Raw genomic sequence first — 18,470 nt, 5'->3', positions numbered from 1 at the left:
GACAGAACAGACAATTTCTACTAAGAATTTATTAATGCAAAAATATTTGTTTACATTTTGAAGATTTTGGAAAGTGCATGCACTGTTACAAATATGCCTAAACACTGAATTTGAATTAATTCAAACACCAAGAAGGTGTGAGCGAGTCCGACAGCAATATGCATTTCCATGCAACCATACAGAATGAGACATGAATGACGGTGCATAGAAGACTGGCTTCTGACTGAGTCATAAATATCCTGAAGCCAATTCACTATTTTTCTTAATTTCTAGATTAAAAACATCTTTGATCAAATGTGTTTGGCAGTTGAAATGCCATGAACCTTAAAATGTTGTCATTCCAAACCAGCACAGAATGCTTAAGTTACTTCATTATGTAATCATGTAGAGCACTTTTAATACAGTAAAATAAAGACATTATTATACATTTGATTAAGTCATAAAATTTCTTATATTAGATATTTATAGTGGCTTTCCATCAACTGATTCAAATTGAGTGTTATTTAATTTTCAAAGTAAAACCATGAAAATATTTCAAATAAAATAAAGTCTACTGTATATACACTCCCTCAGCTCAACACTTTAATGCTCTTGTCTGGGATAAAACAGGTTATACCTTTGTCCTATGATGTCTTAGTGTAAACCCAAAAAGGTGTACCTGAACACAGTGATAAAATACCCAGCATGCACTTGTTGAAAATGGATATAGGATAAAAAAATAAAAAAAATCAAGCTAGAGCAGCCATAACCGTGTTGGGAAATGGAGAGTCCAGAGTGTGAAGGGCCTTTCCAGTCGTGAAGACACGTCCTCCTACATGTGAGTGTCCTCCTCCTCACCGGAGTCGGCCTTGAGTTTGGCCAGAGCGGCGTGCACCCTGAACTGTGTGCGGGACTCCATCGAGTATTCTTTGTAGTTTTGTCTACAGGTCAAGACAGTGGAGGTGATTAAACTGTGACACAAAAAGATGCGCTACGCCTTCATCTAAAGTCTGTTGTTTTTTTTATTAAATATTAACTTTTTTGTGAAGTCTCAACTTAAAGCAGCAACCTGCTGAAAAAATTGCCTTCCATCCAATGGGAGCAGAGGGTTGGTATACTATTACAAGCCTTCAAGAGCTCATTATTACCCCCATTGTGTGGATGGCCTCTCGGATCTAGATTTAATAGGCAGAGAGCGCCCTCCAGTGTTCCTGTTCTGGTTATACACTGAGCAACCAGTAACAGTACTCCCTGAACCTTGTATTATTATCCTGTCCAAACAGTCCTGAAATAAATACTTTGGTGGTGAAATATTTCTAATTGCAATGAATATACTGTATATAAAAGGTAATAATATGGGGATAATTATATTTGCATACTCATTACATATACAGTATATTGACTAATTTATACTAGGATAAATGTGTAAATTCACAACTTCAGCGGCAGAAAAAAAGAAAAGAAGAACAGTTTATAGCAATTTGCTTTTTTTAAAAGGTAAGATTGATATCTCCTTATGTCTGTGCTGTGTTATGAAGCCAGCAGTTCGGTTAGCTTAGTTTAGCATAAAGTCTATACACATGGGGGAAACGCCTACTTTGGCTTTGGCCAATGCTAACAAAATGTACCAACTAAAACCTCAAAAGCTCACTATTAAGCATGCATTTAGTTGTTAGTTGTGATGTGTACAACAATAAAAAAGTGTAATGATACCTAGTCACAGTTTTTCACGGGGGGTTATTGTGCCGAACTACTTCATGGCTATCTTTAAGTAATCATCTTAGTTTACTTTTTTTGCACAATTAAAAAATACATAAAGATAAGTAATATACAGTGCAGGTAGTGTCAGAAAGCCCACTGGGCTTATTTGAAGCCTTCACTTCAATTTCACAAGGCTGTTGTAATAAACAGGCTTTTTTTTGTCATTCATATATTTGCTTGGTATTTTAGCAAAGTACATTGCATTTCTGTCCAATTGAGTAATATTACTTATTATTCACTACAGCAACTTAATAATTAATCGAAGACTTCATGGTGTAGTCGTAAGTGTTGGGCAGATTGTCTGCTTTAACAAGACACAAGAGGAAGCAAAAAAGTGCTGTCGTGCGAGGTAGTAAGGCAGCTGATTAAGGGCTTAGATTTCACCTCACACACACCCAAAATGTCAGGAAACGTGCACATGGGCCCACTAAGAACCGTAGGTGTTTTATATTGCAAATTATCAATCTTACCCTTACCATTCGTGCCCCAAAATGCTGCATGTGAAAGCTACGCAGGCTGCTGGTTTAAAGTACTGGCACCTTTATAACTAATGAAGCACTGCGTTTCTCTAGTAACTTACTTGGCCTTGTGCAGTATCTTAATAGCTTCGTCCCGTCTGCCTAGGTCTATGTACAGCAGACCGAGCTCCACCAGACAGTTTGGCACCAGGTAGTGGTCAAACCGGATCTTCTTTTCACTGAGCAAACACAAGGAAGAAGGTGGATTAAGTGTGACTGTCACGTAAGGTTACATTATACACACTTTGGTTTGGTTTTTCCATGCGGGTTGATGACTAACTTACTCCCACAAGACCTACTTGAAACCCTCCTTAGTCTTTCCAGTGGATTTCAACAAGTAGTGAGATGATTTCTGATGTCAGACTCGAGGAACATATGTTTTAATGTAAAGTCCTTCTAAATATATTTTGCCTGTTGACCTGACGTAGGTTCCTGCATGATGAAGCTGCTACAAATATATACACACATATTAATTCATTCATTCTTATCGTGTGAATGGAAACGTGAAATCTGAAAGTTAAGAGCCTTCATAACACACGGTCAGAGTGCTGCATCCAGGTTTATACATGTAGTGCACAAACTGATGTTTCTCTGTTCACAGAACATCAACGGTTTGTCGAGTTGCATGCAGGGTATAACTTGCGTGTGCTTGAGGTGGATCCATTGGCACTCACCTGGTCAACACTTTCCTGAAGCTTTCCTCCGCAGCCTGGAGGAGACCCTGGTTCTTCAAACACAGACCCCTCAGCAGGTGGATCAAACAGCGGTCGTCCACCGAATACTCGTTATCTGTAGAGGAGGAAGCGGCCGTCAACAGCGCAGCGGACACCCAGGTGTGTCAAGTGAACTCAGATTGTATACAGGGACATTTCTAGGCGAGTTGGGTTTGTTCTTGCACATGGTTCGGGGTGTGTTGTATTACCAGGAGACTCCAGCAGGATGCGCTCCGCCTCCACCAAAGTCTGAATCATGCCTTCAGTCAGCTCTGGTCGCTTGCTGATCATACTGAAACCGTTCCACATGTACATCATCTCCTGTAACGAAACAGTGACTACGTGTTGGACGGGCGTTAGGAGTAAAACACAATGCTCATTTTGAGTGTTTGTGCAAAGCTTTTACCAACACCGGCACTGGCAGCCTGATGGGGCAGCGGGCCTTGTAGCGTCTGGCTTTACGGATGGCAAACTTCTCGGTCGGGGGGGACTTCCCTGCTATCTTCTGCTTGAAGGTGGGCACCTGTCTAAAAGAGACAAGAAAATAATGAAGACAAATTTGAGGATAAAAAACACATGGGGTTTGGCATGTGACGAATTCACAAAAAGACCAGCACAAAAAGTAACAAAAAATTTGAATTGTGAATGCATTGCGTTTGAAGCGGCTGTTACAGTTTATGGGACTTAAAATAAGAATTTTGAATAAGAAAATAGTGGCAATCAAAGTTACATTTACATATTTTAATTGATTATTTAATGATAATAATCATTATTTAAGGAATTATGCATTAAAATTTAACGTTTGAAAAAAAACAAAAACTCATATACCCCCTGCAGTACTCCAAAGTATTCCTTTGTACCCACATTTAAGAAACACTGAATCAGTGAGACAGTCCTTAAAAACCTTTTATCTTGGGCATTTAAAAAAAAAAAAAAACCTTTGGCTACTTGGGTGCTGTTGACACTAAAGGGACACCTTCCAACAAACATGTAGGCTAACAGTTACCTATTTCACATCCAGAAGACACGGAGCAACGTTAGCTTTCATTTGGAGTTGCATGTCTGTCCGCCTGATGAGTTTAAGTCCAACTTTCTTTTAGCTCCTTTTTTGGTCTCCACCAGCTTCTCAGGGAAATATCAATGCTCCACTATGTACATCAGTAAGTTGCTAACTTTGTCTGTGTTTTTTGGTGCTTGGCCGTTCGTGTCCAGCGGGTTTATCATACATTAACGGCACAGCTAAAACCAGCTTTACCATTTGAGAAATATTGGGACGCTACAGAGCTTTTTTTCCCCCCAGGAGGACGCTGAAAAACACCTGTGCTGACATTGTTTCATTGGCTTCCATTTAGTTTTCAGAATTGATGTTGTGCGAAACTGAAAGATCTCCCAAGACACTGCGGTCAGAGATGATTCAGCTCTGGTCTATCCCCCAACAGCAAATACACTCTTTAATCCCCCAGGTGCTCACAAAGTACATAGACAGGTACGTTAACGAGCCTCACTTTGGTAAAATGTCATGAGCCTCAGGACATCATTAGTGTGTTCCTGAGATAAGTCTACTACAGTTACAGTGTGTTTACCTAAAGAGCTGGACCTCGTCCTCCCCAAAGGGCCGGGCCTCGTCTTCACGCAGCATGCTAAGGTAAGCAGCTTTCATGTAAACATACATGGCCTAGCAGGGAGAAAACACGACAGAAGTCACTCAATTAAGTTTCTCTAGATGTTTTGACACACAGATTTAAAACGAGAGCAAAATCACCCGACCAAATTCATTCCCAGCCCTGGGATCTGTACCTTGGACCAGCGGCTCTCCTGGCTCAGCAGGTCTGCGTAGAAGTACGCCATCTTCCACACACGCTTGTAGGTGAAGCACCACATCAGCTCCCAGTAGCACATGTGGTGGAACTGCTTCCACGCCTGCTGGGCCTTGCAGCCGTCCTCGAAGAGGGCCACCGCCTGGTGGCACAGTGGTGTTACATTACAGCACATTAAAGGAATACTTCACCACCAAAATGGCCCTTTGTATGTCAATTACTCACCCTGTGTTACCTTGATTTTTTGATAACTTACAAACACTTAGAAAGTGTTTAAAATAGTAAGGGTAGCGATGTACGAGTTTGGGTAAGTAATGAGCCACATCTGTGAGATGTATATATGCATCACTGGTGGCAGGGACCTGAAGGGGTAGTGTGTGATATGACAAAAACAAAATAAATACTTTTCTGTTTTTTCTATTTTTTCTTATTCACCGTGGAGGCATGTTAGAAAAAGAACTCTTCTCAATTCAAGGTAACAAGCGGTAGGTAATTGGTATGAGAAATGGTAATTTTAAGTCTGAAGCGTACCTTTAATAATGATATTTAACAATGACTTTGCATTGAAGATGTGTTGTGTGTTGAAATATTGACATTAGGCGCTGTTCCTCTGTAGCTAAGGGGCTAAAAATGACGTCAATATCACCAGTGATTCATGATTCACTCGCTGTAGCAGATACACAAGCAATGACAATTGATACACACACACATATATAAAGACATACATACACACACACACACATATCTATATATATTATATAAATACATATATATATTATTTACACACACACACAAGTATTGAACACGTCACCATTTTTCTTAGTAAATATATTTCTAAAGGTGCTATTGACATGAAATGTTCACCAGATGTCAGTAACAACCCAAGTAATCCATACATACAAAGAAAACCAAACAAATAAGTTCAGAAATTAAGTTATGTGTAATAAAATGGAATGACAGGGAAAAAGTAATGAACACGCTTACTGAAATTTATTTAATACTTCGTACAAAAGCCTTTGTTGGTAATGACAGCTTCAAGACGCCTCCTGTATGGACAAACTAGTCGCATGCATTGCTCAGGTGTGATTTTGGCCCATTCTTTCACACAAACAGTCTTCAAATCTTGAAGGTTCCATGGGCCTCTTCTATGAACTCTGACCTTTAGTTCTTTCCATAGATTTTCTATTGGATTCAAGTCAGGTGATTGGCTGGGCCATTCTAGCAGCTTTATTTTCTTTCTCTGAAACCAATTGAGAGTTTGGTTTGGGATCATTGTCTTGCTGAAATGTCCACCCTCGTTTCATCTTCATCATCCTGGTAGATGGCAGCAGATTTTTATCAAGAAGAATTTTTCCATTCATCCTTCCTTCAATTATATGAAGTTTGCCAGTGCCGTATGCTGAAAAACAACCCCACACCATGATGTTCCCACCTCCAAACTTCACTGTTGGTATGGTGTTTTTGGGGTGATGTGCAGTGCCATTTGACCTTTAAACATGGTGTGTATTATGGCATCCAAAGAGTTCAATTTTGGTCATTTTGCTCATCTGACCAGACTATATTCTCCCAGTATTTCACAGGCTTTTCTAAATGTTGTGCAGCAAATTTTAAACGAGCTTCAACATGCTTTTTCTTCAGCAATGGAGTCTTGCGTGGTGAGCGTGCATACAGGCCACGGCGGTTGAGTGCATTACTTATTGTTTTCTTTGAAACAATTGTACCTGCTTATTCCAGGTCTTTCTGAAGCTCTCCACAAGTGGTCCTTGGCTCTTGGACAACTCTTCTGATAATTATTTTCACTCCTCTGTCAGAAATCTTGCGAGGAGCACCTGGTCGTGGCCGGTTTATGGTGAAATTATGTTCTTTCCACTTTATTATGGCCCCAACAGTGCTCACTGGAACATTCAGAAGTTTAGAAATCCTTCTGTAACCAATGCCATCAGTATGTTTTGCAACAATAAGGTTGGGAAGGTCTTGAGAGAGCTCTTTGCTTTTACCCATCATGAGATGTTTCTTGTGTGACACCTTGGTAATGAGACACCTTTTTATAGGCCATCAGTTGGGACTGAACCAGCTGATATTAATTTGCACTGACAAGGGGCAGGATTGCTTTCTAATGACTGATAGATTTCAGCTGGTGTCTTGGCTTTCCATGCCTTTTTGCACCTCCCTTTCTTCATGTGTTCAATACTTTTTCCCGGTGTCATTCCATTTTATTACACATAACTTAATTTTTGAACTTATTTGTTTGGTTTTCTTTGTATGTATGGATTACTTGGGTTGTTACCAACATCTGGTGAAAATTTCATGTCAACAGCACCTTTAGAAATATATTTACTGAGAAAAATGGTGACGTGTTCAATACTTATTTTACCTGCTGTATATATACACACATAAGTGTTAATATATATACATATATACACACATACACGTATATATAGATATAGTCACACACATAAACATATATATTTTAACTTCATTAAAATAGTATTTTACCAATGTATTTGACATAAGGTTTGTTTATACGGAAACATGTTAGTTGTATTTGAAAATGATGTTTCCTATTGAAAACATTTTATGACACACACCTCATCAATGTTCCCCTTGATCTCTTCAGTCCTGCCTGCAAAGAAGAGGAATATCGCTCCCTGGACAGAAGAAAAACATATATAGTGTTACAGTGCTCAGTATGACATGTCAATCTGCTTTGTGTTAAATAACCACCTATCTGCTGGCAGACCTGTTGTATTGCAATTACTCTTGGCAGTGTTTACCAAGACATTTCCATTCTGGTTTGGTACACATTGTGTCAGAGCTCTGAGTTTGTTCTCTGGGAAGGGCAGGCATGTAGGTAGAAGGTGGAGTGGAAACAGGGATTGGGAATTTACAAGAATGTGAGTCAGGTGGAGTGGTAGGATTGACACCCTGTAAAATGGAGGATGTATGGTGTTAAAGACACAGGGTTCAGAAGGGACTGCGTGAGTAGAAGGTGGAGCGAGTATGGGACAAAAAGTAATCAGGGTGGGGATGATGTGTGAGTGGAATGAGGGATATGTTATAAAGAGCTGACATGGAGTGAAACAATGAATAGAACGATTACAAGAACAAGGTGGCTGCCAGAGTAAAGAGAAAAACAAGTGTGAATGAGGGACTGGCAGGAGATAAGGAATCATCAACAAAAGTGATATACAACCATTACAAACCATTAGCAATAAAGATATATTTTTTTAAACAATTATGATGACTATGTACTAATTTTAACTACAAGCTTATTGATGAGATGTAAGACAAACAAAGTATGACGAGGCGAGAAAACAATGGTGTTTATCCAGATGATCTGAACCACTTTCCCTCATTGCAGAATAAAACTGTATGCGAACATCAGAATAGCACATACGGTGGGTCAAAGTCATACCTAGTCTTACTTTGCGAGTTCCCATGTACCAAAATCTCAGCCATTACTATGTGAGTACAATCAATGCTTTATCATTAATCGGTTGAAATGAAGACCCCCAACTACAAAAATGGTAAAAAAAAAAAACAAGTCAAACTTTGAAAAACACACACCAAAAAACTGAATTATCATTTAATGGAGTACTTCAGTGATGTATTATTGCAATTCCTTAAAGTTGGAGTACTCTTAACAGACAAATCAGAGTGGTCAAAATAGATGCAGCAGATGCCGTGATGTCCTGACTTTTACTCCCTAGTAAGGGCTGAAGCTCCAAAAATGCAACTCATTCACAATTTTTTGTTGGAGCCACAACTCATGACCAGTAATCTAAATTTGGTTGTGATACAATAGGACTTATAGGAATATTTTTCCCATTGAGTTGATAAATTTAGGAGATTTATTTTCAATACAGCTATATTACATGGTATGGCCCCGCCTCCACTTAGTGATTTTATTAAACAAAGCACTCAAAGCAGCAGACACACTTGATCTGCTTCAAGAGGTGATTGTGTCATTCAACATAGGTCAAGCTCTTTTAGCAAATCTACTGTACATTCTCTGTGAAGGCAGCACACTCGTGGAATGCTCTGCCATCACACATATGCACAAAAAACACATACAAAACATTCAAACTGTCCTGCCTGCTTGTTTCGCCTTTATTTGCATTTATCTTGTTCAGTGTTGCTATTTTCCATTTTGATGCGTATGTTATGTGCCTCAGTGTTATATATATGTGCTTGTACTGTAGGTGTGTTTGTTCTGCCTGACGCATGCTGCAGCCTGTTATGTCTGCCCTGCTCTAGTGTCTTATGTACACTTTGCTTTTGCTAATATGTGCATTGGTTTTGTCTATACGTTACTGTCTGTTTATCTATGCATTTTAATTCTATTTTTTGCATTCAAACATCTGACTGGGGACAGCAGATGAAGAATAGCCTCTCTGGCTAACTCTGGCTCACTTACAGTTTGACTGTTGATTGGTGTGCATTGTCCCTTCAAAATAAACAAATAAATAAAAATAAAATAAATAAATGTATGAATCAGATTTCCTACTAAAAAACCTACTTTGTTGCATCTGCAAATTGCCTGCAAGATGACTTGTTTCACTATCAGAACATGAAGTGTCGTATATTTTCACATAAAGTCTATCCTCAATAACCTGATGCGTTAGGGTTATAAATAATTGTATATAATAAACTTTTTGTTTTTTTAAAACATTTAAACAAAGCAACATGTACTGCAGCACATCAGAACCACAAATTGAACGTATTACACAACCAGTAATAAGAACAAGCGTGTCGTGAATCTATTGCACAAGCCCTCCATCCTCAAAAAACTTTATTTACATGTTTTATTGCGGTAGGATGAGTCTTTTTGAGTTTATATTGGGATACTGTAAACTGTTTGCCAGAGGGTAAGAGCAGACTATAAAGAGTTTCCCAATAGTTCTAGAAGCTAGTTGGTGAGCTACAGTAACCGCTAACACAATAGCCATCCGCGAACAAGCTAGCCCTGTCCATTTTCTTCATTCTTCAATTCCATTCTATAAAATTATGGGAACAGACCACAGGTTCCCCCACAGTTTATTTAAAATACATAAATATACCATCTAATCCTGTCTCATAACGCAGAGGACGGTTAAATAAAACTGGTTGTCGACACACAGCTAGTAAGCTACGATAGCGTCCTCCATTTTGGACTCTGTGGGTCTCCATTGTTGAAAATGTAACACCCAAACCCAAAATGCTTTCATTCAAAGCTAAATGAAAGCCAATGAGAATCAGTTTCCTGTTTTTGTGTCTTGTGGGTTTCACTACTGCCGGGCCCTTTGGGAGACTAGCAGCCGGTCCTGAGTCCATTTACTCCAATGGATTATGATTGATTCTTTCGCTAACATTTTGACACTAAAATGGGATTTTTCACAAGGACAAATCAGGTGACCTTTGTCCTCAACACATTCTAGCCAGATCTGGCACTCATTGTTGACGACCACATTTTTTAGTAATGCTTAATCAGGCTGTTAGCCGTGTATATAGATATATATCTAAGGATGGAAAAATAAAATATTTATACACCATGCAGATATAAAGCAGTCTGCCTTCATCCAGTCACACAATGCTCAACGCTTCCAAACCATAGACTGACGTTATGACGACTGCGTCCACTTATTATATACTCCCATTGGTTTGTAGACTGCTGTTTTAAAGCCTTGATTTGGACATTTTTGCACACAGACTTTTTGCAACCAGACGAGTCGCCACCTGACGGCCATTAGAGAGATTGCAAGTTTAGGGCACCTCGACGTGGGCTTCACTTTTCAGAACCGGAGTTTGAGTCATCTTTGTTAGAGAGAATCTTTGCTAGGATTAACACATTTGCTACCAATAAGAAAGTCCCCAGTTTTTTTTCTGAGAAAGTTATTTATAGATAGTTGTCAATAATTCTCATTGACACTCACCCGTGGGTAGCGGAGACGGAAAGGTTTCAGCAGCCTCTCGGCTTCAGTCACCTCTCCCTCACCTGTACCTGAGAGGACAGAACATGAGGCACGATATGTTACGTCATCGGGCAGGTTATCACACAATCTGAATCTGCTTTGGTGATGGGGTCCAGCACTACCTAGTATGAACGTGAGAAAGGTGTAATAGCAGAGCAGCAGCAGAGCACACAGCATGGAGCGCAGATTCAATCCCGTCGCACCGTCGTGCAGCAGAGACAGACCGTATTCCTAAAAAGGGACCACACGGAAAAAATAAATAAACATTAGCGCGTGAGAGAATGAGTGAAACGCATAAATGGAGGAAATGTACGTATCGCACCTTGTCTCCGGAGAATCCTGCGAACTCCAAAACTTTGAGTATCCGTGGAGGAAATAGAGAGAGTGTCTGTGAATGAAAAAGACACACGATTACACACAGCATCCAGTCAACCGATGGTGTTTAAAGACACTTTACTCTGTGACGTACCAGGTTAAACGCCCCTATTCCAAACGATATTCCTCCCTCTAGGTGAACGTGGCTGGGTCCTTTGAGACAGCTGTGAGATTTGATGAAGGAATGCAGTTCTCTGGATGAAAAAACAAAAAGGCATCCGTGTCAATTGTTTAAAAACGCAGCTCAGCAAATTAACCCAATACTGTAAATTAAATGTGACTAAGTGAAAAAAAGAAAATGTAAAAAAGGGAACTCCAGTGATTTAACGTTGTTCTTTCACAAGGTTAGGAATCTTGTAAGATACAGATTAAACTAGAATCACCGCCTCCACCAAACAGTCATGTTGCAGTTTGTGCAAAAATATCAACTCTTTATCTTTTTATCCTATTAGACTTCTATCCTAAATTCTCAAAATTAGCATATGAACTCTTAAGTTATGCTCAAATACTTGTTTTGTGAGGTCACAGTGACCTTTGACCACCAAATTCTAAAATCAGTCCCAGAGATATTGCGTTCATAAGAATGGACCAGATGGACAGACGAAAACCCGAAAACACATCAGACGCCATGATGACTTTTAGTCTTCTATTACTCAAGCTACCAAAAACACGTTATACTTCATTCCCCATAAAACAACTCAACAGCATCTCTTTTTAATAACCTTCCTGCCTGATACTCTGTACGAAGGCTTATTAGGGCCATTTTTGAAAATATATTACGTAGCTAAGAATAGAAGCGATATTCAGAGAAAAAACGTTACTACAAAAATAATAGAAGTGGTTAAATGACAAGACAAAAAAAATCTTAAAAGTGCGAGAAAAAAACAATAAAAATGTACTAAACTATTAAAAAATAAGAAGTACCTCTAAAAAGTTTCCTTCAAAACTATGAATTGCCAAAACTATTAACGGCTAAATGGTAAAGTGTCCCTTAAATATTAACCTTAATAAATACTAAATACTTTTGGAACAAGTCTTATTGCTCATTAACATTACACAACAGGTATTCACCAAAATACATCATTACTTACTTGTATATTAGGTAACTGTTTCGTACTTTGATCCCTCCTTTGATGAAACTCACCATGTTCTCATCCTGCAAAAATAAATACATAAATAAATAAAAGGGCATGAATGAATTTGAATTAAGGTGCTTGGATTAGATTTCACTCCACCAATAAAAGAGGACATAAGTGGAAATGTAATGACATATATTCACATGGACACTATGAATCATACACAGTCTTGAAAACTTGGATAATGTTGAACTTTTGGTGTGCTGTAGGATATACAGATAAATAAGGATATACAGTTTTTATATGAGTTTTAAATAGTGGAATTGCCTACTGCACCTGCAGGAAGGTGAGGGCAGCTCTTTGGAGTTGGCACTCTGCGTAACACACTTCAGCATGAAGCTGCACTGCAAAAACACAGCCATAAACACACACACATTTAGTAATAAATGCAGACATTCATGTCCCCCTCTCAGATTAAAATGTAATTATTTGGTGATCCTCTGTCCTTTCATTTAGCGGCATGATCACTTCAAAAATTGTCCTTTGTCTTGTATCCAAATATTTGCAAAAGCTCAAGACGTTCCCATCAGCCTCAGCGGTCCTTTCAAGTCAAACGCTATTAACGAACATTAGCATGCGATCCCAATGTTAGCATAGTCATCGTGAGAATGCGAGTACAAGGCTCAACACTAACTTGTGAAAGTGGTTGCCAGGCAACCAGGCATAAGCTTTTGGTTGCTGGAACTGCTTAAATTTTGAGTAATTAAAATACTATGCAGTTAAACGTTAGCTAAATAATGAAAATGTGACATGTGATCATGTCATGTGTACATTATACACGCTTTGCTGTAGATTTTTTGTTGTCTAGCTCAAAGATGCCGAGACACTTCCCACCCAAAGGCCAAAAGTTAGTTAATGGCAACCTTGCAACTGTTAATGCACGCATGCCTGTAGCATGCTAATGCTAGCATTTGGCATAAAAGCATCAACGCGCCTCAGTTCAGCTTCACAGAGCACTTTTTCTTTTCTTTATGGATGTTGAATGTCAGTGGAAAATTGTAAGTCTGCAAAAAAAAATTGATACGTAGAGGTTGACAACACCAAGCTAATTACCATGGCCCTTTTTTTTTTTTTTTTTAGATACTGTTGGATAAACAAATTAGCAATCAAACCCTGTCTAAAATGTAATATTTATGTATATATATATATATATATATATATATATATATATAACAATGGAAACTCTGATAAATGTACATGTTCATTGTAATAAGGCCAAATATATGTATATTACACATTTTTTTACCATTGCATTTACTGTTTTATGGGTTGACTTTTTACCTTCAGTGAGCGATTCCGCAGCTGATTTGTTAGACAAACCAGGGGGTTTCCGTCGGAACCTGAAAAACACCAAACAACACTTCAGGATCAACAAAAAACAAACAAATTGTGTTGCTATTTCCCACTAACCACATATTTGTTGACAGCAATCATCCGCTAATTACAAGACGTGTCCAGCTCCACTATCTTAGCAGCAGCTATGCTATAATGGCTCCTCACATGCAAACTCAGTCATATCGGCCATGTAAATGCACTTTGTGTTAAATTTGCCTCTCATGGAAGAATGGTTAGCAGCACTTTTAGAGCATATAATGATACTCCATCAAACCTCTGGCAGACGTCCTGGGCACTCTTCATGGTATTCCCGGCGTTGCTGATGTCATCGGGCTGGAAAGTCATCATGGCCTGCATTTCCAGCACTGTGGCGTAGATTAGAGCGTGGTACATGCTCTCGTTCACTCTACATAGGGGAACATAGAGTGGCTGTAATCAATACACATCATACTGTAAGCAAACAAGAGGTGAGAGGAGAGCTACTGGGCAACCTTTTGCATGTTCTTGTTGAGAAAAGATAAGAGGAAATGTGCTTCTCTGTGTGCTTCCTATCTCCTCTCTGCCGCTGTTGCAGTCAAGTCTTGCTCACACTGTTTATTTTTGCATTGCTTGCCATTCTGTTGGCTCAGTTAGACCTTTGGGCGTCAGCTTCAGCAAACACCTCGTATCCTGGAGAACCAAAAGGCCTGAACGGAGGCCACCCTCGTGTGTCATGGCTGACAGGGAAGCACACTACAGGAGCTTCCTTAACGTCAGTCTGAGAGAACCGAGGCCCAAAAACTGCTGACATCATATTGAAACGCACTAGCGTGAGTGTGCAAAAACAAAACAAAAAAAGCATACAGGGAAACTATACGAGCTGGACCACGGGTAGAACCCTCCAGTGGAGCCAAAGGTGACTCATGGGTAAATTGTGTTACCTTGGCCGCAGCTTCTCCAGGCTCTCGGTGAAGTGGTTGTTAAGGAAGAGGTCCAGGGCCTCCATGCACTCATCCAGGCACTCTTTCAGAGTCATCTGCGAGGAGCTGCAGCAAGAAACACAAATATGGGACTGTAGCTGTGTGTGTGTGTGTGTGTGTGTGTGTGTGTGTGTGTGTGTGTGTGTGTGTGTGTGTGCAAAACGCATTAAAAGTTTAAGTTAAGTCTTTTCACAAAATACATGATGCAATAGAAGCATCATCACACTGCAGCACCTGAAGCATGTCCTGACTATTGTACTTGATATAATATTAAATACGAAGTGTCTTCAGTCAGCTGTTCTGTTTACACTGCTGCTGTCTTGAGTTTGAACTATTTCGTGACAAAAACACTCCGTCGGTAGACGACAAGGAAACGACGACTAAATGAGGCGTTTCCTGGTGAATTTAACATTATAGCCAATTATTTCCTACGCAGGTTGTTTTTTTTTCCACAGAATCCAACCTTGCGGCTGAGAAACGGTTCAAAGTATGAAATATTTTAAAGAAAGACAAACTTTTTTTTCTGGGGTGTAAGTTTCCTTTACTCACTTTTCTGCAGCATTTGCATCTTTCCCATTGGACATGTTGTCTCTCTGTCTCTCTCTCTCTCCCCGACACCTGTCAGCAGCTCAGCGGGTCCCCGCAGAAATACCAACATGCACTCACCACTACGGGAACACCGGGGGAACCGAGCTTTCACGGTGACACCTGTCGCTCGGAAGTCGGCGTAGCCTTTTGGCCGTCGGTTTAAAATTCACGTCAAGCTGCTCCGAGGTGAGCGGAGTGGACTCCTCCCCTCTGCCACGCACACCTTAAAGCAGCGTCGAGCAGAAGGAGGTGCGAGAGAGACGCTCCCTGTTAGGAACGGTGGTCTCGACAGGTTAATTATATTCCTTTATTGATCCCCATGGGGGAAATTCAAGTGTTGCAGCAGCTCAACTACACAGACAATAAATACACATACTATACAACTACACAGACAATAAATACACATACTATACAACTACACAGACAATAAATACACATACTATACAACTACACAGACAATAAATACACATACTATACAACTACACAGACAATAAATACACATACTATACAACTACACAGACAATAAATACACATACTATACAACTACACAGACAATAAATACACATACTATACAACTACACAGACAATAAATACACATACTATACAACTACACAGACAATAAATACACATACTATACAACTACACAGACAATAAATACACATACTATACAACTACACAGACAATAAATACACATACTATACAACTACACAGACAATAAATACACATACTATACAACTACACAGACAATAAATACACATACTATACAACTACACAGACAATAAATACACATACTATACAACTACACATAAATACACATACTATACAACTACACAGACAATAAATACACATACTATACAACTACACAGACAATAAATACACATACTATACAACTACACAGACAATAAATACACATACTATACAACTACACAGACAATAAATACACATACTATACAACTACACAGACAATAAATACACATACTATACAACTACACAGACAATAAATACACATACTATACAACTACACAGACAATAAATACATATACTATACAACTACACAGACAATAAATACACATACTATACAACTACACAGACAATAAATACACATACTATACAACTACACAGACAATAAATACACATACTATACAACTACACAGACAATAAATACACATACTATACAACTACACAGACAATAAATACACATACTATACAACTACACAGACAATAAATACACATACTACATACAACTATACAACTACACAGACAATAAATACACATACTATACAACTACACAGACAATAAATACACATACTATACAACTACACAGACAATAAATACACATACTATACAACTACACAGACAATAAATACACATACTATACAACTACACAGACAATAAATACACATACTATACAACTACACAGACAATAAATACACATACTATACAAAACACAACAATAAATACAGGAATAAAAATGTACATGTATATCCACATACTATACAACTACAGAAACCAGAGAAGGAAGTCTGGAACTTGTGATGTCATCGAGTATAAATTGTGAAGCTGCTCCACAGACGATGGCCGCTTCCGAAAATCCATTTCTAACATGCTATTTAGTACGTTAAAATTGTACGTCAGATTTTTTTAGTATTAAACCAATAGTCTCATACTAATTATGGTGAAATATAACAGTACGCAAACACTTGACACTAGTACACTTCTATCCCACGATGCAATGCGGTAGTGACGGGCAATGGCAGACAATCCTTTTACTTCAATATCGATTAACAATTTAAGTGTAAATGTAAGATTTCACTCATTTTTTTTACTTAATTCAGACTTTATGAGTTTCACAAACCGTTTGGTCACATGAGGTTTGTAGTATATCATTTGATATCAAAGGATGAAGGAAGATGTCCAGGTCCGTTGATGCAGTTTCAACAATTTCTTTAGATGCAGTTTCAACAATTTCTTTATTGAATCAATGCATCAGAAGTCATTCTGCGCAGAATGGAGCCCATACAGAGATTCAGCATGGACTGAGGCTCTCCGCCTTCAGTCTGAACTTATATCTGTGTTGTGCATCCCTTCAATGTGCACGAAGGCAAAACACATATTGAGCAGTACATACATCATTCAGACACCTTGAAACATACACTTTGAAATACGTTCCTGAGACGCTAGAATCTTCCATCTGTGTAAACATCCCTATAAACAAGGTTGTCATGTCGTATGTTGGTCATGAGGTCATTATTAGGGCAGTTCCTGAGTACCCTGACTCTCAATATCACACAGCATGCAACAACTTCATGGCCTCATTACAACAAGGTATAGCAGAATATGATAAAATACACTACAGGTTGAAATGGGTTGCCATGGTTACGCGTGTCCAACCGATAAGGAGCTCTCAGGAGGCGACGTGGTAGTTACAGCTCAGATACGTACAACTGTTTATTCACACAAAAGTATGCTGAGCGTATGTGGTGCGTTGTATGCTATTTGTCAATGGAGCAGTTCCACACTTTGTACTTTGTACGGGCGGCTGTGGCATAGTGGAGAGCAAGGTAGTTCTCCAATCAGACGGTCGGTGGTTCGATACCCGGCTTCGGCAGTCGATGTGTCCTTGGGCAAGACACTTAACCCCAAGTTGCTCCTGAAGGCTTTTCCATCGGTGTGGACTGGATGTGAATGAATGTTAGTTAGAGTCTGATGGTGGCACCTTGCATGGTAGCCTGTCATCAGTGTGTGAATGGGTGAATGATATGTAATATACTACTGACTGTAAGTCGCTTTGGATAAAAGCGTCTGCTAAATGACTGTAATGTACTTAATGACATCACAAATTTGAGTTTTACATTACATTACAGTCATTTAACAGACGCTTTTATCCAAAGCGACTTACAATAAGTGTATTCAACATAGGTATTCAAGAGAACTACTAGTCACCAGAAGTCATAAGTGCATCTCCTTTCTTAAACAAGCATCTAAAAGTATAAACCAGAGCAAAAGTATAGTGCAGAAGCAAATTACAGAAAAACAAATTACAACAAAAACAATAATTGCAACAAACTAATACGAATACAATAAGTGCAACGAACTGATACGAATACAATAAGTGCAACAAACTAATACGAATACAATAAGTGCTACGAGGAAGGCTCAGGGTAGTACTTCATGAAGAGGTGAGTTTTCAGCCTGCGCCGAAAGATGGGCAGAGTTTTAGCACTCTAGTTTGGGGATTTGGGAGAGTTGTTCATGCTTATCCATACTTTTGGACCGTCTTAGACCATAGGCATAACGTGTATGTATTTTGAAAATGAGTGCTGTTCCCCTTCAAAGTT

The 18,470-nt window shown here is 39.0% G+C and overlaps 1 protein-coding gene across 4 annotated transcripts; it reads right to left on the bottom strand.

The window, feature by feature from the left end:
- Positions 1-23: 23 nt before the first annotated feature.
- On the bottom strand, positions 24-15,334 carry zgc:158403 (tetratricopeptide repeat protein 39A). Of its 4 annotated transcripts, none has more exons than XM_054607181.1 (18): positions 15,094-15,334; positions 14,506-14,642; positions 13,860-13,991; positions 13,532-13,590; positions 12,527-12,594; positions 12,206-12,270; positions 11,209-11,308; positions 11,062-11,127; positions 10,862-10,970; positions 10,701-10,768; positions 7,377-7,436; positions 4,769-4,930; positions 4,555-4,646; positions 3,378-3,498; positions 3,181-3,292; positions 2,933-3,047; positions 2,321-2,437; positions 24-920 (listed from the first exon to the last, which is right to left on the bottom strand). In XM_054607181.1, exons 2-18 carry the CDS (start codon positions 14,598-14,600, stop codon positions 812-814), a joined length of 1,650 nt encoding a protein of 549 aa, XP_054463156.1. In that variant the 5' UTR covers positions 14,601-14,642; positions 15,094-15,334; the 3' UTR covers positions 24-811. The 4 variants fall into 4 exon arrangements, with proteins under 4 accessions (XP_054463156.1, XP_054463155.1, XP_054463154.1 ...); XM_054607180.1 differs by having other exon boundaries at positions 14,506-14,610; XM_054607179.1 differs by lacking the exon at positions 15,094-15,334 and adding an exon at positions 14,779-14,879.
- Positions 15,335-18,470: the final 3,136 nt, after the last annotated feature.

This window comes from Anoplopoma fimbria, chromosome 11 (genome assembly GCF_027596085.1).
Source record: "Anoplopoma fimbria isolate UVic2021 breed Golden Eagle Sablefish chromosome 11, Afim_UVic_2022, whole genome shotgun sequence".
Classification (NCBI taxonomy): Eukaryota; Metazoa; Chordata; class Actinopteri; order Perciformes; family Anoplopomatidae; genus Anoplopoma; species Anoplopoma fimbria.
Note: the sequence above shows the minus strand (reverse complement) of the source record. Positions and strands in the feature narration are given on the sequence as shown.

Excerpts from the sequence above, each read along its gene's own strand:
- zgc:158403 (XM_054607179.1), bottom strand. Across the intron at positions 12,595-13,531 it reads TGCGGAATCGCTCACTGAAG|TGCAGCTTCATGCTGAAGTG; the intron begins GTAAAAAGTCAA and ends GTGTTTTTGCAG. Across the intron at positions 7,437-10,700 it reads TCCGTCTCCGCTACCCACGG|GGAGCGATATTCCTCTTCTT; the intron begins GTGAGTGTCAAT and ends TCTTCTGTCCAG.